Here is a 24,069-nt window from a genome sequence, read left to right on the forward strand (position 1 = left end):
ATGGACCCATTCTGTAAAATGCACAAATCATAAGACAAAACATGAAAGGAGGATTTAATTATACCAATGTTCAAGAATTCCAAAAGCGTCGCTTTTTATTTTACAGTACGTGCACTTACAAGGGTGCTTACCTAAGGTTCAGGGTTAGTACCTAGTTATTACCCAGTTATTGCAATTACTATAATAAGTACAATGTAACCTATGTACACAGGGAACATAACTATAAAATAAAGTGCTACCAGCATTACTATGTATTTTTAACATGCTACAGTGTAATTTTTTAATGTACCATGCACAGTAAATGCCACAGCATAGGAATATAAGAACTTTAATGTAAGGTGTTAATTAACAACATGTACTTAATATAGGGTTGGGTTTAGGCTTGTAATTACGCATTAATTACTTATTACTATAGAAAGTACATGTAAAAACTATGTAACAAGGACAATAAAATAAAGTGTTACTGAATCATCCAGTGCCATGATATTTATTAAAGTACATTGGTGTTCTCATTACTGAACCACAGTACTGCCAAAACACTTTATTCTAAAAAGAAATACAAGCAGGTCAACAGTCGTTGTGTCCAGTCTCAGACTGGACATCACCCTCCTCCACTTCATTAGCCCAATAAGCAAAGCCTTGTGGGGGTTCAATAGCCCCTCAAAGGTGTCTGGTGCCCTCACATTGTCAGCAGAAGATTTATGTGGGTGATAAAAGCATCCATTAGCATATAGCTGGCATTTAAAGAGGAGCAAGGTTCATCAGTGCTTCAGTCATTAGCATGTTGAGACCTGGAGCACCATACATGTGGTAGTATAGGCTGGAGAAGTTACAGAGGATGGGTTTATCTCTGGGGACATATTCTTCTTCTTGTGCATAATACATCTCTTACATAGACCCTCCCTCCTTCTGTTCTTTCTTTCTTTAAAAAAAAGGAACAATTGCCACAAGGGTCACTATAACAAGCATTAGTGTAATCTTTGTTCTTCTACAGTCAGTTTTCTCTTTCATGTGGTAACAATTTAGCAAATTCAGTACAATAGCACACACTCCTTGAGTACTTCGAGGGTTGTTAAAGGGAGAGTTCACCCCAAAACAAAAATTCTGTCATAATTTACTCACCCCCAATTTGCTGCAAAACTGTATAGACTTTCTTCTGTGGAATATAAAAGAAGTCAATGAAAGTCAATGGGGTCCAATATTGTTTGGACCCAATTTTTTTGTTTTTGTTTCGCAGAACAAAGAAAGTCATACAGTAAATGACTGGATGTTTAATTCTGGGTGGACTATCCCTTTAATGTCACATTAAGGACAAAAAGTGCTCATAAAATACTACACAAATGATTAACACTAGCATTAGGTTAGCAAAGTATTCGCATCTGTGCTTGCATAAAGAGCAGTGATACTCGACTGGTTTTGCTTCAGGACTAAGATTGGACCTCGAGTGGTGACCCAACACAGTAGAAAAAAATATGTACAGTCATACAAAAGTTATTTTCAGTCAAACATCTACATAATTTGACTAGTGAGAGATGAATTTGCACCAAAATACGGAAGAGCATGTCACCTTTCATATTGACAACCAAATATTCAAGAGCAAGTTGATGAGCATATTTATATTATTGTCCTAACTATATGATTATATTGTTATTTTAATTTTATTATTAGCATTTACCACTTTTTTTACCCATGCTGCCCCAAACAGACCCACAAACCTGCAATCCATTCAGTTCAGAACCTTTGCTGTACTGAGTATGGCTTTACCTGAAATCACTCCATACACCCCTTAATGCACCATTCCCTACATTACTTCTTTACATAAGTATTGAATAAAAAATAGTGAGCAAATTCAGATATTGAGTGCGTCAGTAGTGCTGCGGACGTCATCTGATGAGACGTGGGAATTCATTCAGTGCAGTTGAGAGTATATGTTGTACACTCGTTATTGTAGTGCATTATGGGATTGAATGAGCACACTCAATAATGTCCACTGTGGTTTGGACACCTCTACAAATGGCTGTCCCAAAATAGTGCACTTATATAAGGGCATAGGGGGTGATTTCAGACACAGCCTGTTTCTGGTCTGAGGGGTTAAAGTTGCAGCGTGTTCTGCAAGGTTTACGTTTATCTAATAAAAGCGCATTTGTGGAGGTCAGAAATTATGAGAAGGTCATGAGACAACACTGGGATCCTTCATGACCATATCAAAGGAACACACTCACACAGATAAACACACACACTCTCTTGGCCACAAAGACTCATTCAATATTCAGTCAATGAGACTGGCCATCTGTGAGAGAGTTCACAAGTGTGTTTCAAAGCGCTGCAAAATGAGGTTTGTTTATAAATGTAATTGGCAGTAAGTGGCGATTATGAGTGTATCTATTACACCTGTGACTGATTATGAGTACGGTATATATGAGTAAATGTCTTCGTCTACCTTTGACACACAGTCTTTATGTGTCAGTACCTGAGGGAACACAAAGAAAGGGTGTGTCTACAGTACATGTATGTGATTTACAGGCAGAATTCCTCCTATAATGGGAATATGCTACAAGATCAAAACGATACAGAATGATGTTTGAGAAACAACATAAGAAGAGGAAGTCAGAGAAAGACAGACAGGAGGAAAAAGAAAAGAAAAGAAAAGAGAAATTCGAAAGAGCATGGGCTCAGCACATGGAAAGACGCGTGTCCTGCTTTGTTGTGTATTACTACCAAAAGCGATTCTCTATCCTACTACACTCTTAAAAATGAAGGCTACAAAAAAAGCATTTTTGCAGTGATGCCACAGAAGAACCTTTTTTTCTTAGTCTTAAGAACATTTTAATCTGTAGAACCTTTTGTGTAAAGGAAAGTTTACATGAATGTTAATGGTTCATAGAACCATATATGCCAATAAAGAACCTTTATTCTTAAGAGTGGAAAATGATGCGTTACAGCTACAGTATCATAACCAAGGGGTCTTTTTCTGTAATCTGTCTGTCTCTACGGTCAGTCCTGGGTCAGTGGATCAGGAAGAAGATTAACCCAGACTGGGCAAAAGACACACATAAGTACAGCAGAGGCCAAAAAGCTTTGTTTTTACAGCCAGAAAGACTATGCACATAAATTACTGCTCAAAGTGCTGGCAGGGCAGATACCCCATGTGGAGAGACCTAAATTTCTCTCTCTCACACACACACACACACACACGCGCATACATGCGTGTGCGCGCAGGCACGCACGCACACACGCACGCACACACGTTACATGCAGAGTCTGAAGGCACTGATCTCATCACAGCAGGATGATCATTCAGCAACAGTGAATGCTGTTCTATTTCAAATAAATGCTTTTCGTTTTAACTTTCTATTAATCAAAAAATCCTGAAAAAATATGATTTCCACAGAAGAATTAAGCAACACAACTATTTTCAACATTGATAATAATATGAAATGTTTCTTCAAATCACCATATTATTAGAATGATTTCTGAAGGATCATGTGAAACCTAAGACTGAAGTAATGGTTGATGAAAATGTGCCATCACAGGAATAAATACATCTTTAAAATATATTAAAATAGAAAACCATTTTTCTAAATTATAATATTATTTCACATTATCACTGTTATTCCTTTTTTGAGCATGGGAGAGTTCTTACTAAACACGAAACACATCCTGAGATTTTAAGTAAATTCAATTAAAAAAATATGAATAATGTTCAATAAATAATTAATCGCATGCCTTGTTTTAATAAAAAAAAATTTACACATTTAATTTGAAATTAATTAATTCTTAAATAATTTATATTTTCAAATGGGATTTCTATCATAATAACACAAATGTTCCATCATCAAAACCTCCCATTGTCTGAAAAAATGTGATTTTGATTCTGCATCAGTGAATAAAGATTCATAGATTAATTTATAAATCATGCTCTGGATCTCAGATATAAGCGCCTTTGCAAATGCATGAGAATAGCTGGTGTTGTAATTATTAATAAAAGATTATACAATGGTGAGTGTGAGAGTAAAGGTGTGATTAACTAATCTTCCTCAGCGGGTGGGTGATACCTGCCAGGGGCTCTGAGGACAGCAGGTTAAAGAGATAATTAACCTCTAACTGCACACACACACACACACACACACACACACACACACACACACACACACACACACACACACACACACACACACACACACACACACACACACACACACACACACACACACACACACACACACACACACACGCACACGCACACGCACACGCACACGCACACAAATGTGTGTTTACGTGAACAAAAAAAGTATATTTAATGTGTCCATGTACAGTTAAGTTGTAATATGTAATAATCTTCTGAAATTTAATACAGGTCAGGTGAAGACAGGAGCACACGAGAAGATGTTTTAGGTTGGGGGTGCTGTGTGTTGTTTATGTGGGAGGGGGGCACTCGTTTAAACCACATATAAACCGGAACATTTGACTGCATTTTTGACATGATTGATTCTGCTTGCAATCGTAATTCAACGGACAGGTCTACGTGACATAAATTAAGCCTAATAAAAGAGTTATTGAGCGGTTTACACTGTCATATACAATAAAAGAGCCTGAAGGGCAACAGGAAAAAATACACACAAAAAAAAACGGTCTACCTTACACAACTTGCTTTCTGCGCCAATGTTTTAAAGAACATACCGGTACTTCAACATATAAATAACACTTTTTTAATAGCCCACTACAAGTGTTTATCACAAATAAATTACTAAATGCTGAACATGAATAAATGTAAATTACCAACATTTTAATTTTCACAGACACATATTCACAATCACTTTCACGGACCTTTACCTACCTACCTACCTTGGTGGAATGACCTGCCTAACTCAACCTGAGATTTTCTCCAACATTTGACCCATTAATACTAACACTTACTATTCTATATTTCTATACCATATGTGTGTGTGTGTGTATATATATATATATATATATATATATATATATATATATATATATATATATACACACACACACTAATTTAAATGTTAAATGAAGTGAGACCAACTATTTATAGGATCAACTTTCTGCATTTCGAGACAGACAGCATGAAAAAGTGCAAGTTGCATTCAGTGACTTTCAGTGAGTTAAAGGCCAGGAAACAGACAGAAAACTTATGAAAAGAATGAGACCACAAGCTGCATAGAGAGGATGTAACAGTCGGAGAAAGAATGAAAGAGCAAGTGACCTTTTGCCGGAGCAGTTTACTGCGCACACGACCCCACAGTTTGGCGCCGCTGTTGGTGTGTTTTTTGATGGCTGAAGGATCGTTCACACAGCAGTGCTGCTCCACGCGCTCACACACTGAGTTCAGATTACAGTCCGTCACCACGATCTCTGTCATCCTGACTTTGTTCCTCTTGCAGCCACGCACAGAGAAAGAGAAGGGGGGCGCTGACCCCCGGAACACCAGTACAACGATTCCCAAGGTAAAATGAAACTCTTCCCAAATTCTTCACAGCAAAAGGATAAAAAATACTTTTCTAAAAAAATTAATCAATAAATAAAATAAAACGCTTTTTTTCTTGTGCCTTTACTTGGAGGTCACAATTTTCACTTCTTGTGTTAAGTGCTCTCTGAGGAGTGATTAACAAAATGATAAAAAATCAGCAGAAAAATGAACCCTGTGAAATAAAGGGCTCATTTCTGGAGGAAAGTAAACATTGCCATGTTTTTGCCTTTTCTCAAGCTTAATATTTGAACTATAGATCCTTCAGTGTATGTTAAAGTAACGCTCTCCTCCGCCTGCATCTCTCTCCTGCTGCGCTCTCCTCAACATCTGATTCCCAGAAAACAGAGAGTGAGAGGAAGAAAGAGTGGGAGGAGAAAAGGAGAGAGGGAGGGAGGGAGGGAGAGAGGGAGTGGGTGAGCTGATTCTATCACAAAGCAGTTTTTAAGTCTCCAGATGCGCGACGGAGGGAGAGGAAGACAGAGCCATAAAGGAGTAACGTTCTTTGTGTGCCGAGTTACCTCAGTATCATCAGAACATTTTACCCCAAATCAAAAGAAAGAACTATTATTTAAAGAAATTGTTTTGTGCATAAAGAAAATAAAGCCTATTTGTAGAATTATTTTTTTAATAAGAAATAATAAGCACATCTCCCACAATCAGATGAGATAAATATATAAAATATACTTTAAATGTATGGTTTTCACAGAATCATCAAGCAGAACAACTGTTTTCAACACTGATAATAATAAGAAATGTTTCTTGAGCACCAAATATCATATTACAATGATATCTAAAGATAATGTGACGTGATGTGTAGTAACGGATGCTGAAAATTCAGCTTTTGCTTTTTCTTCTAAGATTTCTGTTTTGACATTTCATGAAATATGACCTAGACAGGTTTTCCTCACACTTGCCCAAAAACCCTGTGTGAAGTTAAAGACAAAAATACTTTTAAAGTTTGTGTGTCAGTAAAGACAAACATATTTCATCATCTGTCATTCTCTGCTTCTGTAATCTCAGCAGTGTGTGTCATTGGGAGCCTGGGGCGGCTGCGTCTTGTGGGTGTTGGTGTAGTATATATGTTGATTATGTAAGCAGGAGTGGGATTGTTCTACATCTTCTGTCCTCGTGCTTAGTTTCTGGAGCTGCACGCAATAGTGTCTACCAGGTAATTTTTCTTCTCTTTCTTTTCATTTGTCCTCATACCACCTTTCCTTATTGCATAAGACCGGAAAAAACACTGTATTACAAGTTCTTTGTGAAAACTTCACAGGTGCTGCAGGAACTGTGCCTGGTGTACGCAAAGATCAAATGGGTATACTTAAAAAAGAAGTGGTACTAGTGCTGCACCATGCACCGAAGCACATCCATTTACCCAGAAGTCATCTGAACATACTTTGCAGGCCCCCATGGAATCAGCATCCAGAAAACCCGGCGGCACAACTCAAACACAAACATTTCACAAAGTTCCATGTATTCCCTGCTTCCTGTGTGCAAGTTTTTTTGTGTGGCTAATTTGAATTAAATCAGTGTAGAAACTGTATAGCACAGAAAGTGCACAGAGTCCATCTGGCTTGGGATTATCAGAGCTGAGACATCAAGACTGAAGTCAACATTCAAAGATTGATGTTTTTCACATGTTCACATTTAAAATGATCAAGCTGTTGTTGGTTTGGCAAACATTTACAATAAGGCTTCATTTGTTAAAGTCCCCCTGTGGTGAAAATCAAGTTTTTAATGTTGTTTATATGTCTGTGGTGTTTTTAATATGCTTTAAGACAAACCAAGTGCAAATTCATAAGTCAACAGCATTGCTGAGCATTTTCTCTTTAAAACTGCGGTGAACCATTGACAGTCTCAAAAACGCGGTTTGAAATCACTGGTGTTTCTGACGTCACAAACTACCTTGTAACCAATCACGTCAACATGCCGGCAGACTTTAGCATATGATTAACAGCAAACTAGCAGGGGAGAGATAACATCAAACAGATAGCTGTTTGATAACATAGTCAAACAAAAGGCTAATCAATCATATTAATTACCATTATGTGTCCAATGTTGTATAGAGCGAAATCATTGTGCAGCGTTAACATCAGTACGTTGAGCGAGTGGAGGCGGGGCTAATTAGCATATTGATGGTTTACGTATATTAAATGAAGCAAGGGTGTCAAGTTACATTTAAGCTATTTTAAGGCATGAAGAAATCCGTTTCACAGGAAAAAACTTTTACATATTTGATGTTGATGATCAAAGTACATTAGTTAACATGGACTAACAATGATGAATTCTCCTAAAACATTTATTAATCTTAGTTGGTGTTAACATTTAGTAATACATTATTAAAATCAAAAGTTGTATCTGGTAATATTATTTAAAGTCAGAGTAGGCAACGATATACTGTTTGAAACTTTGATAGCAATCAATTATACAAGGTCTAAATATTAAAAAAACTTTTGTGGAAGTCTCAGGAGCAAAACTAGCCTAGAAATCTAGACGCACCCTAGCGGCAGCAAAATGTATTTTGCAGCCAGGGCAGTCTAGCAACTCTCCATAGACCTTCTAGCTGCAAAAACCTAAATTGGGTCAGGCCAATCACGTCATGTATAGAGTAGGCGGGGGCGGGCTTAACATATGACGACAGAGTTGCGACGGCTGCCACTTGAAAACAAATAATGGCGGCTGTTGATGGAGAACAGCGGTCTTTCGAATCGGCTTTGGCCGCGACTCTGGAGGACTTGGAGTTAAGTTTTTCTTTAAGAAAAGAGCAAAGAACGGCACTTAAGTTATTCTTAAAAAAGGAAGAAATGTTCGGAGTTTTGCCGCTCTGTCTACGTCACCTTCTTCGTTGCTCTGGTTGGTTGTAGCGCTATCCTATTGCGTTCAGAGGGATTTTGAGAGACAACCGTTTATCCCGCCCCTCGGATTCAGCCGCGTCTATGGAGAGTTGCCAGACTAAACATCTTGATGTAAGTCTGGCTTGCAAGGCTAGAGCAAAACATTTTTGTCCTTTCATTGCATTCGGTCTGAATGCAATGATAGGATGGCCTACCTGCCTGTCATCCTATATATTTGCATACCGTGCACCCTGCTCATGCAGACATCACACGTCATCAGCGCTTTTGAAGTCGGAATCTCGTAATCATGCCAATTCTGACGAGTGAACGCACCTTTACAAAACTGCTTTGAGTTATAACAATAACCGTAAATATGTTGTTTACGTTCATTACTATTGTAAAGTTTTGTGCTTTGAGACTTGAGGTAATTTGAAAGTGACGTGTTCCTCCCTCGACCAACACAATCTCTGGTGATGCTTTGCAGACTCTGCTCTGGCTGTGCGCGTTCATGTGTTTTGGAAGAGGTGAGGATTTGGAAAGAGCTCTTGAAGGGACGGTGGTATCTTTTCCCTTTTTATGTTTTCAAAACTAGCTTGCAATTGCTAGCCTCTACAAAACTGCACAGCCTAGTTTTATTGTACCTGAGCTAACATGAACTAACAATGAACAGCTGCATTTTTATTAAATATAACTAAAAAAGATAAATAAATACTGTAACAAATATATTGCTCATTGTTAGTTTATACATGAACTAATATGAACTTAATGTAAAGTGTTACCACTTCAGATATAAAGTGACTTCAGATAAAGACCAATGTACAGCATACTAAATAGTCTCCAATCCGAGGGCACGGCTTTGGCCTCAGGGCTTCTTGGAAGAAGATTTAATGGGCCGAAAGGAGACAGGAGGATTGAAACGGCTGCAACGTCAGTGATATAATTACCAATTAAGATGCATTGGCTGTTCTCGGCAGCTTGAGCTTTCTACCTCGTTCTCTCTGTCTCTAGTGGTTTGTGGCATGCACGTACAATTTCACAAAGGTTTAGAGAAAATTAAAAGTTAGTATTACTCATACTATAAACATTTATATTACTTATAAATGTTTTCTGAAATATCATTAAATACTAGTTTAATGGCTTGAATAAAAATTCAGCTTTGGCATTACAGGAATAAATTACATTTTAAAAATTATTAAAATAGAAAAACATAATTTTAAATTGTCATAATATTTCATGATATGACTTCTTTGATCAGATGAATACAGCCTTAACCAGCATGAGAATCTTCTTTCAAAGACGCAAGAAAAATCTTAACCCCAATCTTTTGAACAGGTCCAAAAAGTCCAGTCCAAAAGTCCAAAAGGGTTTAAGTCTGTTATTTATATCTTTTGCTGTAGTTTTTGTCTGACAACTCTGAGTCCAGTATGCTCCACACAGAGATCTGATCTCACGATCATCATGTCCATATGGGATTACATGAAGAAACAGAAAAAACGGAGACAGGCTAAATCTAGAAGACCTGCAGCAACATCTCAAAGACGCTTGAAGAAACCTACATGCAAACTACAGACAGACTCAATGATGGTGAGATCAGATCTCCGTGTAGAGCATACCGACTGTTGTCAGACTCCGTGTTCATACAAAAATCTCAATTAATTATTTGAATTAATGTTAAAAGAAATGTTTTGAAATGTAAACTGATATTTCCTACTGACACACTACAGCAAAATATATAAATAACTGGCTTAAAAATTATGTGCTAAACATGCTAATATATATACACCACATATATATTTCATGTCTTATCTTGCCTATAGTACCAAGTGAGCCAGGGCTGAAACTAGTGAACCCTCCAAAAAACAAAATAGGTCCAGGATGCCCTTGTTCTTCTCTAGGAAAGTAGAGCAAAACAAATAAATAAATAAATAAATAAACCGAGTCGACTTTAGCATATAAAGGGGGTGGTAAGTGCTTCAGAAGGGTTCTCTCTTTCATCTTTTCAGAAACAAGTGACAGTGATGCTCATTAAACAGGTGAAGCTAAAGGCTGAAAGAGGGAGTTTAGATGAGGGCAGACACTCTATTCTCTTGCTTTTCTCTTTCTTCTCTGTCAGAGACTGGCAGCTTACAACAACAATGCATGAGGGAGGGGAACGGTTTTCATCTCACAGTCGTTTTTCTTTCTTTTCTTCCCATGATTGTGATGACGGCCTGGTTTATGTGGTTTTCCATTACACTGGTTGAGGGTGATCGGCTTCAGCATCCCACAAGCCTATATAGGACAAGTGGCTTGGAGAATGGATGGATGAGGGTTGTCGCTGAGATAACCACAGGTGGATGTTCAGCAGTGGATAAAGCAAAGCTCACAATGACGCCAGTGTCTCATGATGACCTAAACTATTATAAGTGACAACGAATAAACTTAAATTCTGCATTTTGACCAGAGCCACACACAAAGACACAAAAAGGTAACCATACGCTTACTGTATGTCTAAACCACATTCGTCCATTTTCAGATGCCACTTCACAGTAATCCCAAACATACTTCTTTTACTGTTTTCATAATCACAGAATTCAACTCTACGAGATAATAATGGTTGTATACAATGGTGCTTTACATGCATCCAAAAACTGTAGTAGCAATTACAAGACATCAACAGTTGAAATTATATTTAAAAGGGTTTAATTTTTTTTAAAAAGCTTATATATTTTTTTTTTTTACAAGGAAATGCTCACCAAGGCTGCACTTATTTGATCAAAAAGACTGTAAAATCAGTACTATTGTGAAATACAACATTATTACAATTTAAAATGCCTGCTTTCTTGTTTAATTTATTTAAAAAATGTCATTTATTCCTGTAATTGCAAATCTGAATTTTCAATCATAAGTGCCACATGATTCTTCACAAATCATTCTTGGTGCTCAAGGAACATTTGACTCCAAAGATTTAAGGCGAGACACGGCAGGCAAAAACATCGTTTTTTTTTCACTGGTCAATTTTGAGATTTTGGGCTATTTGTCTTCAATAACATGTCTTCTTTCAGACTTGTGGTGAAAAAAAAGTCCAAAATACACATTTAGGTCTTTATTTTACTACACTTTGTCTATTTGCGTCTGTAGATTTCTCTGAAATTCAGCAAAAGTTGGCGTTCTAAATCAACGCGCTGCTCCGCGATCTCTGTGTTCTTCCTTTAATCACGCACATGTCTGGAAAGCTCTCTCTCTTCTGTACAATGCTGTCGGATCCAAATATGGTAATTTCCTTTTAATCAGTAACCAATCGTGAAAGTAAAATGGGCATTTAACCCTAAAAGCGAAATCTCATTGGCTGATGTCAATTTCTGACAACCTGACTCGTTCAGATGCATCACGTGACGCGCTCTGACATTTAGATGTGTGTTTTTGACTGTTTTTCTGCTCAGTTGAAGGCCATAAATGCTGTGTTTATAAGTTTTGATGTGATTTAGGTGGTTTGTATTGTTGTTGCTAATGATTTGATAAGATATTGTGTCAGTAAATAGTTCTTTCCACTAAAAAAGTATGATTTTTTACATTACAAATCTTTAAATGCCTTTTTCTCAAAATGACTTTTCTCTCATACTCCAAGTCCGAAATCTCCTCTTCAGTAGCACCTATACACACACCAAACTTTCCAGTCTTGTACCTAGTTATATTATGAAGACAATTACAGAGGGATTTGTAAATATATTATTCCTAGCCTGATTTATATAACATTTTATTCCAAAAAACATGGCGAAAATAAAAATTTTAAGGCTATTGACAGTATATTCTGATTTACAGGATAACAAAAGTAGATATCCATAAATCCCTCTGTAATTTTTTTCCCATCTAATATGTGAACACACTGAAAAAATTATTTTGAACCTGGCTTTATCCAATTCTGAGATTTTGTTTTTTAAAATATAGGCAAATTAGTGCATATTTAATTAGATAATGCCTAATTTGCATATTTAAACATTAAATTACAGAAAACTTGTAATACATTTTTTTCTCATCTTAATGTAGGTAATCAACTGGGAAAGTTTCATGGTGATATCTGCTAGTTAACAATATTACCCTATTCACCTGTAGTGTCTCGCCTTAAATAGTAGAATATTTAACCAAGTCTTCGCCCTTTATTGTAATTTATTTTCATTGCAAATATTCTTTAAACATTCACATACATTTTCATGTGTTTTCCATGTTTAACAATTTTTCTTTTTAAGTAGGGTGTTGTGCTATTATTTTTGTAGGATGATATGAGTATTTTGGATGGGTGCCACCTGTATGCCACTGGAATAAGAATAAACAAAGAGAGCAGAAAACATGACAAGTAGAACCGCACAGATGTGTGTAATGGTGGTGATGTGGAAAGATGGGGATGGAGCTGGTTAAAGGGTGTGAGGTGTGTGAAGATGTACTGGATGCTGTATAAGCTAATAGTCACACAGAAAATAGGAATTACCATTTTGGGCACTACAATAAAGGTAATACCATTGTATCCTTTAAAATGGCCTATAGCATTCGAAGCAAAATACCATAAATTAATACAGCAATTACTCATTACTGTGGTATACATCAAATACAAAAATATTACCATCACTGTACCATAGTTAAGTGTATAATTCCATCAGATGTAACACAAAAGTCATCGGGACATGGATCTGCTACTGCATAGAAACACTGTGTCTGAATCACAAAGATGCGGAATGGATGGAGAGGGGGAGGAGGAACCAAGGACAGAGAACAGGATAACGGTTCCGGCCTTTCATGTGAGGAGCTGAGGGTTGGGTTTGTGAGGTGTGTCCTGAGGGAATGAGGGGGACTGAGTGCATTAACAGCCCTTGCTTTCATGTGCGGAGTGCAGAGCCCATCCCACATCAAACAAACTCTAATGATGTTTTTTTAAAAGGGAACATTGGATAAATTTTTTTTGCATTTAGTTAGGTATCTGATTTGTCTGCCAGCTCAGGAAAGCTGAAATGAAAACACGTAGCCAGTTTGTCGTGGGCTGTCTGAGGCCCTTTTTACACGAGAACGCTCGCGGGTGAAAACATACAAATATTTTATCGGATGTGCCTTTCGTTTACACGGCGACGGCGTTTTTGGGGCTTAAAAGCGCAAAAAAGTGAAACCACCCTCCAGAGTGGAAATCTTAAAAACGCTCCACCCGTCTAAAGGGTAAAAACGCAAAAGTCTGCTAGACAGTGAAGGCGTCGCGTTTACGTCACAGGCATGCGCCAGTACAGGAAAATAACAAAACATTATCAAGCTAAAATATAGCATTAATTTCATTGACAAAAATAAAATACAAAATTCTGTCATTTTTGAGCGACACGCGAAGAGCACTGAGGGTTAAAGCAGCCGCTTTACCGTATTAAACATGAAAAACTGTGTCAGCGGCTCTTTCACTTTCAGTGCTTCACATTGCCACCTAGCCGCCTGGAGTGCACACTACATCCAATTTCACACACTTTTGCGTCACCATATGCACGCAGATTTCCCCCTCATAACGCTCGTCTAAACGCAGAATAAAAAGTGATAACGCAACGCCACTTTTGCGTTTTCTCTTCAGATCGTTTCCGTGTAAACATAGCCTGAGTCATAACTGTCATCTAGCAAGCTGTTTCATTTTGCAGCCGGTTTCTACGTACTGTAGGTAGCTAGCTAGCTATTTGAAAAAGACTACTGCTGGCGGATTCTGCCGTATTAGCCCTGAGCGAGTTGTACACTGTCCGCCGTTTTCTCCAGGCCGGAGCAGCTGTAGCGAGTAGTGACAAGAATGTCTCGTAAGCAACTCAGGTGTTTTGTTGTTTGATGTAAGAGTGAGCATAACCGTCTTCATATTCTCCTCACATCAGAGGCGCAGAAGACGTTTTATTCATGATGATTCGTTTTATTTTTGAAAGGAATGCTCCCCCATATACCTACATTAGTTTATGTCTGCGCAAATACTTTTACACCAGACTGCTTTGTGAACGAGGGTCAATACAAAGGGACAATACAAAACAGGTTTTGCTAAAAAGTTGTTACTTAAGGATGGATCAGTACCAACTGTTCGTGATCCAGCTTAAAATTTCCGGAGCGATGCTGGTTACATCAGAGGTGTTTTACAGATATATGTTTTACCAGTTTATTTATCTTTTGTGTGATGTACAATAAACTTCATAAAACTTAAACAAAGTTTTGGCCATCATGCGGACGGGGGTCTGCTACAACAGGCTTGTACTAATGGTGGATTAAAGAAAGATGACAACAGTTTATAAGTGTAATTAAACTAAACTATACCTGTTATATATATTCTATGGTTCTGTAGGCATTATTGTCCGACTGACCACCTCCAGTTCGAACTGAACAGTGCTACTGACCGTTTTTGGCATTCTCAGTGCGTGAGATTGTCCTGTTTTGATGAGCTCTTGAAGCTCCGCCCTCTTCTAGAAAGTGGGCCAGGAGCACCAGCTCATTTGCATTTAAAGAGACAGACAAAAAACGGTGGCAAACATTTTTTTGCTCACCCCCCAAAAAGTGGCAATTTTAACATGCTATAAAATATTATTTATGTGTTTTGAGCTAAACCTTCACATACACACTCTGGAGACTTATTTTACATCTTGTAAAAGGGGCATCCGATGAGAACAAAAGTAGCCCCAGTTATCATTCAGTAACTCTTTCTGCGTATGTGTGCAGCACCTGAGGGGCAGAAAAAGTATTAGAGCACCATGACAGATCCCTAGATGATGCCATGTTGCCACGGTAACTGTTTGCGCTACTATAACCATTTTAACCACATAAGTTTTCAGAACAGCCGTGCTGCAAGTGGAAAATTTTAATTTAATAACAGCTCTGATGCAAGCATCATCAGATATGCTGCAATCATTTTAGAGACTAACAATGACCTTAATAACAACAACAACACAAAATACACACTCCACATCTGTGTGTGTGTGTGTGTGTGTGTGTGTGAGAGAGAGAGAATGTTTTCGCTGAACTCGACAGATTGTCCCAGTTTTATCTCATTTGAGCGTCATCTGGATGATATTGTATCATCTGATATTCCACAGCAATGATTAAGAATCCTCATATTCTGTACGGGTATTCTCTGTGATTTCTTCTCATAAAGAAACATCTGGGTCATACTTAAGCTCAAAATCAACTGAAATAATAAAATATAAATAATAAATAATAAAAACAGAAAGAAAAAGAAATTCTATTTTTTTCATTAAGAAAATGAAGCATATTTTATGAGATATTTTAAATGTACACATTTTTTCATAACAGCACTGACAATATGATGAATATGTGTAATGTTAATAGTAGAGACAAAATCCACGCTCATATCATACAACAGCATATAAAAGTTGTTTTATAACATATATTTTACATTAAAATATATTTTAAAAAAGGTATTTAGGGGACATTCATGCACTGTATGTACTGTTATTATGAATTTTCCATATTGATTTTTTTCACAGGTGTTTTCACCATATTTTGAATTACACATTGTGTTGTGTTACGGGATTAAGGAAAATGTCTGTAAACTTAGTGGACAATTTTCAGTACTTATTTTTTTTCCTGTAGTCCAAAAAAAACTTGTGTGTCATGTGAGATTTCTGTGGGGTTGTTCGATATCTATTCAATTATGCATTAATGACCATCTATTTTATTATTATATTATTGAAGTAAGTATTGAAGTATTTTTTCATATATGAATTAGCTTTTAGCTATTTAAATTTAGTTTTTAAATATAAAAATAACTTTTAGTTTTAGTATTTTTTTTGTTATTTTATGTGATTTTATTTATCTTTTAGATTTAATTTATTCAGTTTTAGTTTAAATAATATTCATACTTCAGGTTAACACATTTAATTTTAGTTGGTTGCCAAGGCAAGATTTCAATATTTATATATATTTGTATTTTATTTTAGCATTTTCAATTTACAATCTAGTTTAACAGTACCAAGGCCTCACACAGTGACAGACTCTCACCCAGTCAGAGTGTCTAACTGCAGCTCCTTGATACATAAGGTTTTTGTTTCTATTTGTTAAAGGAACACTCCGACTTTTTGGGACTTTAGCCTATTCACCTTATCCCCCCAGAGTTAGATAAGTCCATACATACCTTTTTCATCTCCGTGCGTGCTGTAAGTCTGTTTGACGCACCCATCGCTAGCCTAGCTTAGCACAAAGACTGGATGTGAATGGTTGCAGCTAGCATACTAATCCAAATAAGTGACAAAATAACGCAAACATTTTCCTATTTACATGTTGTGATTTGTATAGTCACAGAGTGTCACAAAGTCACATGAGACACAGACATATTTAACCGTATAAATCCTGGGAACTATTCTGAAGGCGAAGCACTGCTACTTAAGCGGAGTGATAACCGCAGCACCTGAGACGCGCCGTTGTTTCTTCTGTCAACAAAACCAGCGTGACATCTCAGGTGCTGCGGTTATCACTCCGCCCAAGTAGCAGTGCTTCGCCTTCAGAGAATATAGTTCCCAGTATTTATACGGTTAAAATACGTCTGTCTCATGTGACTTTGTTTTTTGTACACTCTGTGACTATACAAATCACAACATGTAAATAGAAAAATGTTTGCGTTATTTTGTCACTTATTTGGATTAGTATGCTAGCTGCAACCATTTACATCCAGTCTTTGTGCTAAGCTAGGCTAGCGATGGGTGCGTCAAACAGACTTATAGCACGCACGGAGATGAAAAAGGTATGTATGGACTTATCTAACTCTGGGGGATAAGGTGAATAGGCTAAAGTCCCAAAAAGTCGGAGTGTTCCTTTAATGAGGGATTTGTGGATACATCAATGTTTTTGGATTAGTAGCGTAAAAGTTTTATTTATTTTTAAGTAAAACGTTAAAATTAGACCCTTGGGGCAAGACAACCCCCTCAGAATTGGTACAGAAGGCCACAATTGGCATGTTGTTATTTTTAAATGTAATAATTATAATAATTAATGGGGTTATTATTCAGTATTTCCATGAATTAGATGTACATTTCAGACATCTTTGCTTTCATTAAAACCTATAGGTTAGTTGAGTGAAATGATTAAATGTGTATTCATAATGTTACTATTACGACATATCTTCAATTAAAATATGGTCAATTAAATGAGTAAATATTAATTTGCCTGTATATAAGTCATATAATAATTTTACCTTCCAGATTAATCTCTTTTACTGGTATTCTGCTTTATCTGTCAACAGTTATTCAATTATTATTAACAAAATTGTCAAAATACAATTTTAAAAACAATCGTTTATTAAGAATTTTACATTAACGACACTAGATATATATAAAATCAGAAATAATTATTATAATACCAATAATAACTATATCAAAAGTAATTTATACATTCTGTATATTCTCCACATTGTTCTTCAGGGGGCATCTTCTCCCATCCTTCACTATGTCTAGAGAGTAATGAAAGGAGAAAACTCTCACATTCTCTTTCTCTCTGAGTAAATCCAATAACCCTCGTGATGAGGCAGGAAGAGGTAAACCTCTTGCCAAAGGGATGGAGGTATGAACGGAAATAAAGAACCCATGAGCATGCATTTGGTTCAGTAAGTATACGAGGAGATGTGAGCTTACAGCTGATCTCGGATCAGTTGAACTCTACTGTATGGATCACTGTACACAGCAGGGGTTCATGTCACATCATGTCATGTCGGGCACCTCTCAGATGGTCTCTTTACATTGACTGTGGGGTGACTCGAGTGTATGTAAGAGTGGACATCACCTGGTGTGTGTGTGCGGTGACCTATTTCCAGACAGATGGAGACAGTAAACAGAGTTCAGAGGTTTTTCAGAAATTAATAATTCAGTCTCACTCCAAAGAACAGGCACAGAACTGCCACCTACTGAAAGAAAAAGAGGCAGAGAATTAAAGGCTCTATTCCAAAATATAGTGAGGTCCCCTTATTTTTAAAATAAGATACACATATAAATATATATATATATATATATATATATATATATATATATATATATATATATATATATATATATTAGTGCTGTCAAACGACAAAAATATTTAATCGCGATTAATCACATTCATGTCATAGGTAACTCGCGATTAATCGCACATTTTTATCTATTCTTAATGTCTCTTGATTTCTTTTTTGTCCCATTATTTTTTCTCATTTTAATGCTCTTATCGACATGGAAAAGTGGACCGGCTTGCTTTGTGCAAAGGTTTTTTATTGAAACAACATTGGCATATAGGCTACTGTGTTCAATTTCACACTAACATTCTCACTTGGAGCAAATAATCTCTCACACAATGTAACAACTGTCCATCAATAAAAGGGTGAAAGGAATACTGACGAGGTAACGTTACTGATAGTGACGAGTGGGCGTAGAAACGCATCAGCGGTGTGTGTGTGCTTGGCCATCAAGTGGTTTATCAGACTGGGCGTGCTGCGATGACAGCTCAGTTCACAACGACACAACACACAGATCACTTTGGTCTTGTCAATAGAACCATTTGGCAACTTTTTAAAAGTAAACTTTCCATTCAGAATCTTATTGGCATCCATTTCGGCGTCACTCAAAACGTAACGTTAAAGGGGGTCACACACCGGACGAGAAGCGCAGCGCCTCGTATTCAAAATTCGAACACATTATTCTCTATGAGTGTAAACACACCGGCGGCGCCATTCTGCGTTTTAATTGAAGGCCATAAACTGAGAAATTGTGCGTCCAATGTGCGATACGAGTTGTCCTAGACGCGGCTCGGCGCTGCGCTTCTCGTCCACTCTTTGGCCGGCTCGCAAGCCCAAACAAGTGTGTACGGCGTGCCTGTTGTTTTGTTTCTGGTCTAGCTAGATTCGGTGTGGTGTTGTAGTTTTACTAACGTTACTAGTTGTTGCAAAAGCATGTGAAAAAAAACTACAAAGTTTGCTAGGCGTTAATCTCGCGATAAAAAAAATGTACGCCGTTAAAATGGGTTTGCGTTAACGCCGTTAATAACGCGTTTAACTGACAGCCCTAATATATATATATATATATATATATATATATATATATATATATATATATATATATATATATAAAACGCACAAAACAACTTTAATTGCTCTGTTAAGTTAGCTTGAACTCTCCTGCCATCTAGCTTTAAAATGAATCACAAGTATCCGCTGGGTCACCATAAATTACAAAATGACTTCCTTGTGAAAATAGCGTTATTTCTTAGCGATATTTATTCAAATTAATAACTGGATGCCGCATTATTGGGACACTAAAATATACCCTACCCCTACACCTAACCTAACACTTTATTATTAAACAAACATTAGACACTTTATTACCACTTTTCAAATCTTTTGTTCATTTTTATTGAAAATAAATGCCTTTCAGTTCTGATATCTGATGGGAAAAGGGAGTAGAACGAGTTTGGCAAAAGGCGGATTCGAACACGGGTCGATTTGTGTCAAAACTTTCTGCCACATGCCTTACCCCTACACTATTGCTACTGTTGACAATGCTGCGTCTTTCATCATTTTGTTCAGCCCAACAGTCAGTGGGCGGAGTTAGTATAAATAGCTATTTGCACTTAGTGTAAATAGACACTCCATTATTTTATAAGTAATATTCTTACAATATATGTATATGTTAAGTGGGACGGTAATTGTGTCAACCATTTTTGTGAAATAAATTTGCTTGGTTTTTTAAAAAAGCTACATTTATTAAAAATCTTAGAAGAATTTTTTTATTTTTTTTATTTTTATTATTAGGTATTAGGTCTAATTCGTAAGAAAGTGGGTCACGGCTTAATGACAATGTGAAAATGTGGTTCCCATGGCCAAACCAGTTGAGAGTCCCTGAGCTAAATTTTGCATTTATTTATTTATGAAGAGAACAGATGAACAGACTGTGCATCACTTTTCATGTTCAACACCACACGAAACAGATGGTAGTTTGTTTTCACGCAGTGACAGCGGAGGCCACTAAAACATGACTTTTTGTGCCTGAACAGGCAAATATGAACTATGCAATATATCACAAAATATAATTCCAATTATAATATGAACAAACCGTAAAAAAATAAAATAAAATAAACTCAATTGATGCTCTGTATCAAAACTCAAATCTTCCTCCTGGTCCGCATCGACTTTAACTGGGTGCTCGTCTGTGGTAGCCTTGACACCAGACCCTTCTCAGTTGTAACTGAGAGTGGGTCTGGGGAAGGTTCATTCACAGCCCATTTCCAAAGGGGCGTCACCAACGGACGTCGCTCAAATGCCTCTGGGCGCAATTGGATAGACCTAATACCAATCAGAGCGATCGTCATCGGGTAAAGCCCGCCTAAATGTTTGTGATTGGTGCCTCGATTTGGAAAATTTGGAAATGGGCTTGAATGGGCTCTTGGCCAGACGGACTTGCAGAGCAAATCTCAAATTTGCCGGAAGTTCTCCAGGGTTTTCCCAGACTATGTCTGTGCGTAATCCAACGCATCAAGGGAGACAGATGGAGAGGCAATTGTGATTAGCTTTTGCTACTTTGCCTCAGATAGACGAATTCTCGTGGCAGGTTTAATTTTGTCCGAGAGGTTGAACCCGCGCTCTGCTGTCACACTGGTGTGCGCTCTGGTGTCACACTGGTGTGCACTCGCCACCAACTGGACAGGGGTGGGAATTATAGTTACAAGTTACAATAGATCACCAAGTGTTATCTGTCAAAACGACGGATGGCTTTCAGATTTTTCTGTCACTGCTAAAAAACTCAATGACGTAAAATACCTCTGGTCTAGGTAGGCAGCTCACTAGAATTTGAAGCAGAGCAGCAGACAGAGGGATACAGATGGAGAGCAAGTATTATCTGTGATCACAGTGAACAAACACAGCCATTAGCATGTGAAAGCTCATCTAAACGCAATCAATATGAAGCCTGAAAACCCAAGCCATACATTCACATAATGAGCTTCTCCACGAAGCCGCACATGCCGCTAACATCATTACAGAAGTGCTGAGGAGAGAGAACCATCCTCAGGCATACAGCACACATATAACATGGTTATACACATTCTGCGTGTTTATCTATCTCTCTCATATAAACACACTTAAGTCATGGTGTTGAACGATCACACTGAGGAGAGATTTCAGTCACGGCGGCTAGTGGTGTTTGAGGTAAAGTACACAGATAATAAGGTGCAGAACAATGTGCAGACTAGTTGAATGATATATATACAATATATATTGAAATATATATATACATTTTTTTTTTTATGTCAGATACCGATTACAATATCTAAAGAACAGCGCTACAATCAAAATACATAATCTATATAGTTATTTATCATTAATAATAATAATATAATGCAATTTTTTTTTTTTACAACTACTCAAGTTAGGGTTAAGATTTTTAAAATAACTCTCTTATGCTCACCAAGGGTGCGTTTATTTGCTCAAAAATACAGTAAAAAACGTAATATTGAGAAAGATTTTCATAGTTTAAAAAAACGGTTTTCTATTTGAATATTCCTTTTAAATGTCACTTATTCCTATAATAGAAATGTCAGGGTTCTGCCCTGGAAGCTTTGTCTCTTGTGTCTTTGTTTAATGTTTCCATGTTTGTTTTGTGCTTGAGCACGTGGCTTTGTCTTTGTTTATGTTGGCTATGTGCTCCCCTTGTCTTGCCTCCTAGTTTCCCCTAGCCACGCCTCCTCGTTTAGTCCTTGTATAGTCCTCATTCACTACTTGTGTTCACCTGGTCCTCGTTTTCTTTGCTGAATCGTTGTTTTGTGTTCATGTCCAAGACATTTCTTAAGTATCGTGTCATTTCCAGGTGTGATTGTCCAAAGCTCTCTCTAGCCTTTTGTATCCTTGCAGTTTTTTGCTTTGAGGTTATCTTAGACTAACTTCCCCTTATTTAGTTTTCTTATTTTACTTGAGCTATAATTTTTCAATACTGAGAAAAAAATAAGGATGTTTTCAAAGATGTGAAAACATGTAAAATTATCTATATAATCCTTACAATTTTATTTTACAGAAAGAGCTGCAATAGCAATCCAGGGCATCCAATTTAAGGAACACAAAAACAGATGCTGACAATACAAACACTAGACAACTTTGTTGTATTATTTTCATGTTATCACTGTGAAGCTGCTTTGATACAATCTGTATTGTAAAAAACACTATATAAATAAAGGTGACTTGACTTGACTATGGTGTCCCCAGAATGTGTCTGAGAAATTTCAGATCAAAATACCCATTTATTATAGCGTGTCAAATTTTCCCCTATTTGGGGGTGAGCAAAAACACACCCCTTTTTATGTGTGTGTCCCTTTAAATGCAATGAGCTGCTGCTCCCCGCCCCCGTTCAGAAGGGGGATACTCTGGCAATGACAAAACACGCAAATCTCACACATCCAAAATTTCAGAAATAACCAGTAGCGACGTGCAGCCTTACAGAGAGACTTTTAGACGCACCTGGCAAAGATAACTAAGAGATTATCACAAGGTCTCTGATAACAAGATCTAGGTGATATGCTGGAATAATAAGGTGTATTGATTCTGTTTTTGGTTCTCTGTGGTCCGGTAGTAGGTCTGAGAGATTACAGTCAGCTGATTAAACAGATTGTCTTGTGGTGCCTCCAGAGTGTTTATTTGGGTCTTGACCCATTTGGATCAGAGTTTCTGGGCGCAAAAAGAGACCAACCCAACCCTTCCAGCATTTAGAGGAACATTCAACATACAGTACACTCATTTGCAGAGGTCCACATGTCCAAAAACAGACAAGAAACAAAAGTGTTAGTACACGCAATACAGCAAAGAATAAAATTTACATGCATATCTTTATCTATATATAATTTGTAAATTAATCTATATCTTTAAGGGTCTATTTGTAAGTATTTTCATGTATTATTCACTAATTTTATTGGCAATGTGTAAACAGCTTGTAACAAAACTAAAAAAAAAGGAGACCTTCCCCGACTTTCTAGGTTGTCTATGAAAGCCTGTAGACTGATTTTTATGTTTAGGGGACATTTTTGCCAGGAAAATCAAAAGGATGTGACATTTACGCACGCTTCCCAGAGCCTCGCTTCTGTTCTTGCGACACATGAAACACATGATTATACAAGGTTCAGGATAATGCTGAAAGAGCTATTCAATGTGTCATGTAAAGAAAAGGGATTAATTCAAACTATAGTCTCACATAGCCAGATCTATATAGTCTATAGTTTTTTTCTTTTTCTTTTTTTCTCCATTCTATCACCTGATGGAGTTTTGATTTCTTGAACGGCCAGTTAACAGTGGTTTCTGAATTCCAAACGCACGCACGCACGCACGCACGCACGCACGCACGCACGCACGCACGCACGCACGCACGCACACACACACACAATGGTTTGAATGAAAAAAAGAAGAAAAAAAGACACTTCAAATCAACATTACAAAAAAGCTACATTGTCAAGGATTTTCACCCATCTCCTACGGTGGCCGTATTATTTCAAATCTGCCGGCAGTCGCGAGTAATCTCCTCCCCGCATTCGTCACGGTGCCACTGAGTGTAAAAACGCGAAAGGCTAAGCTTGAATTTACAGGTATGTCCCTCTTTGGCTAATGTATTTTCAAAATGGAGGTGCAACATAGCTTCCGCCATTCGAGCGACTCGCTCATACGCATTATAAATGGCAGATTTAGGCCCTGTCCACACGGAGACGCGTTTAGCTGTATACGGACAAATTTTGTGTCGTATTGGCGTTTCGTCCAGACGGATCCGG

At 37.3% G+C, this 24,069-nt stretch overlaps 1 protein-coding gene across 6 annotated transcripts in view; it reads right to left on the reverse strand.

The window, feature by feature from the left end:
* The window catches only part of abr (ABR activator of RhoGEF and GTPase), a 270,755-nt gene that overhangs the window by 20,586 nt on the left and 226,100 nt on the right, over positions 1-24,069 (reverse strand). Inside the window, exon 1 of one of the 6 annotated variants that reach the window (XM_079608311.1) lies at positions 5,228-5,820. The exons of the other annotated variants lie outside the window; for them this stretch is intronic. Within the exon in view, the coding sequence (XP_079464437.1) occupies positions 5,228-5,383 (156 nt within the window). The 5' untranslated portion in view covers positions 5,384-5,820. Of the gene's footprint in view, positions 1-5,227; positions 5,821-24,069 lie in introns of those variants that run through there. 6 annotated transcript variants of the gene reach the window in all.

The sequence above is a fragment of the Phoxinus phoxinus genome (genome assembly GCF_949152265.1).
Source record: "Phoxinus phoxinus genome assembly, chromosome: 3".
In the NCBI taxonomy this organism is placed as follows: Eukaryota; Metazoa; Chordata; class Actinopteri; order Cypriniformes; family Leuciscidae; genus Phoxinus; species Phoxinus phoxinus.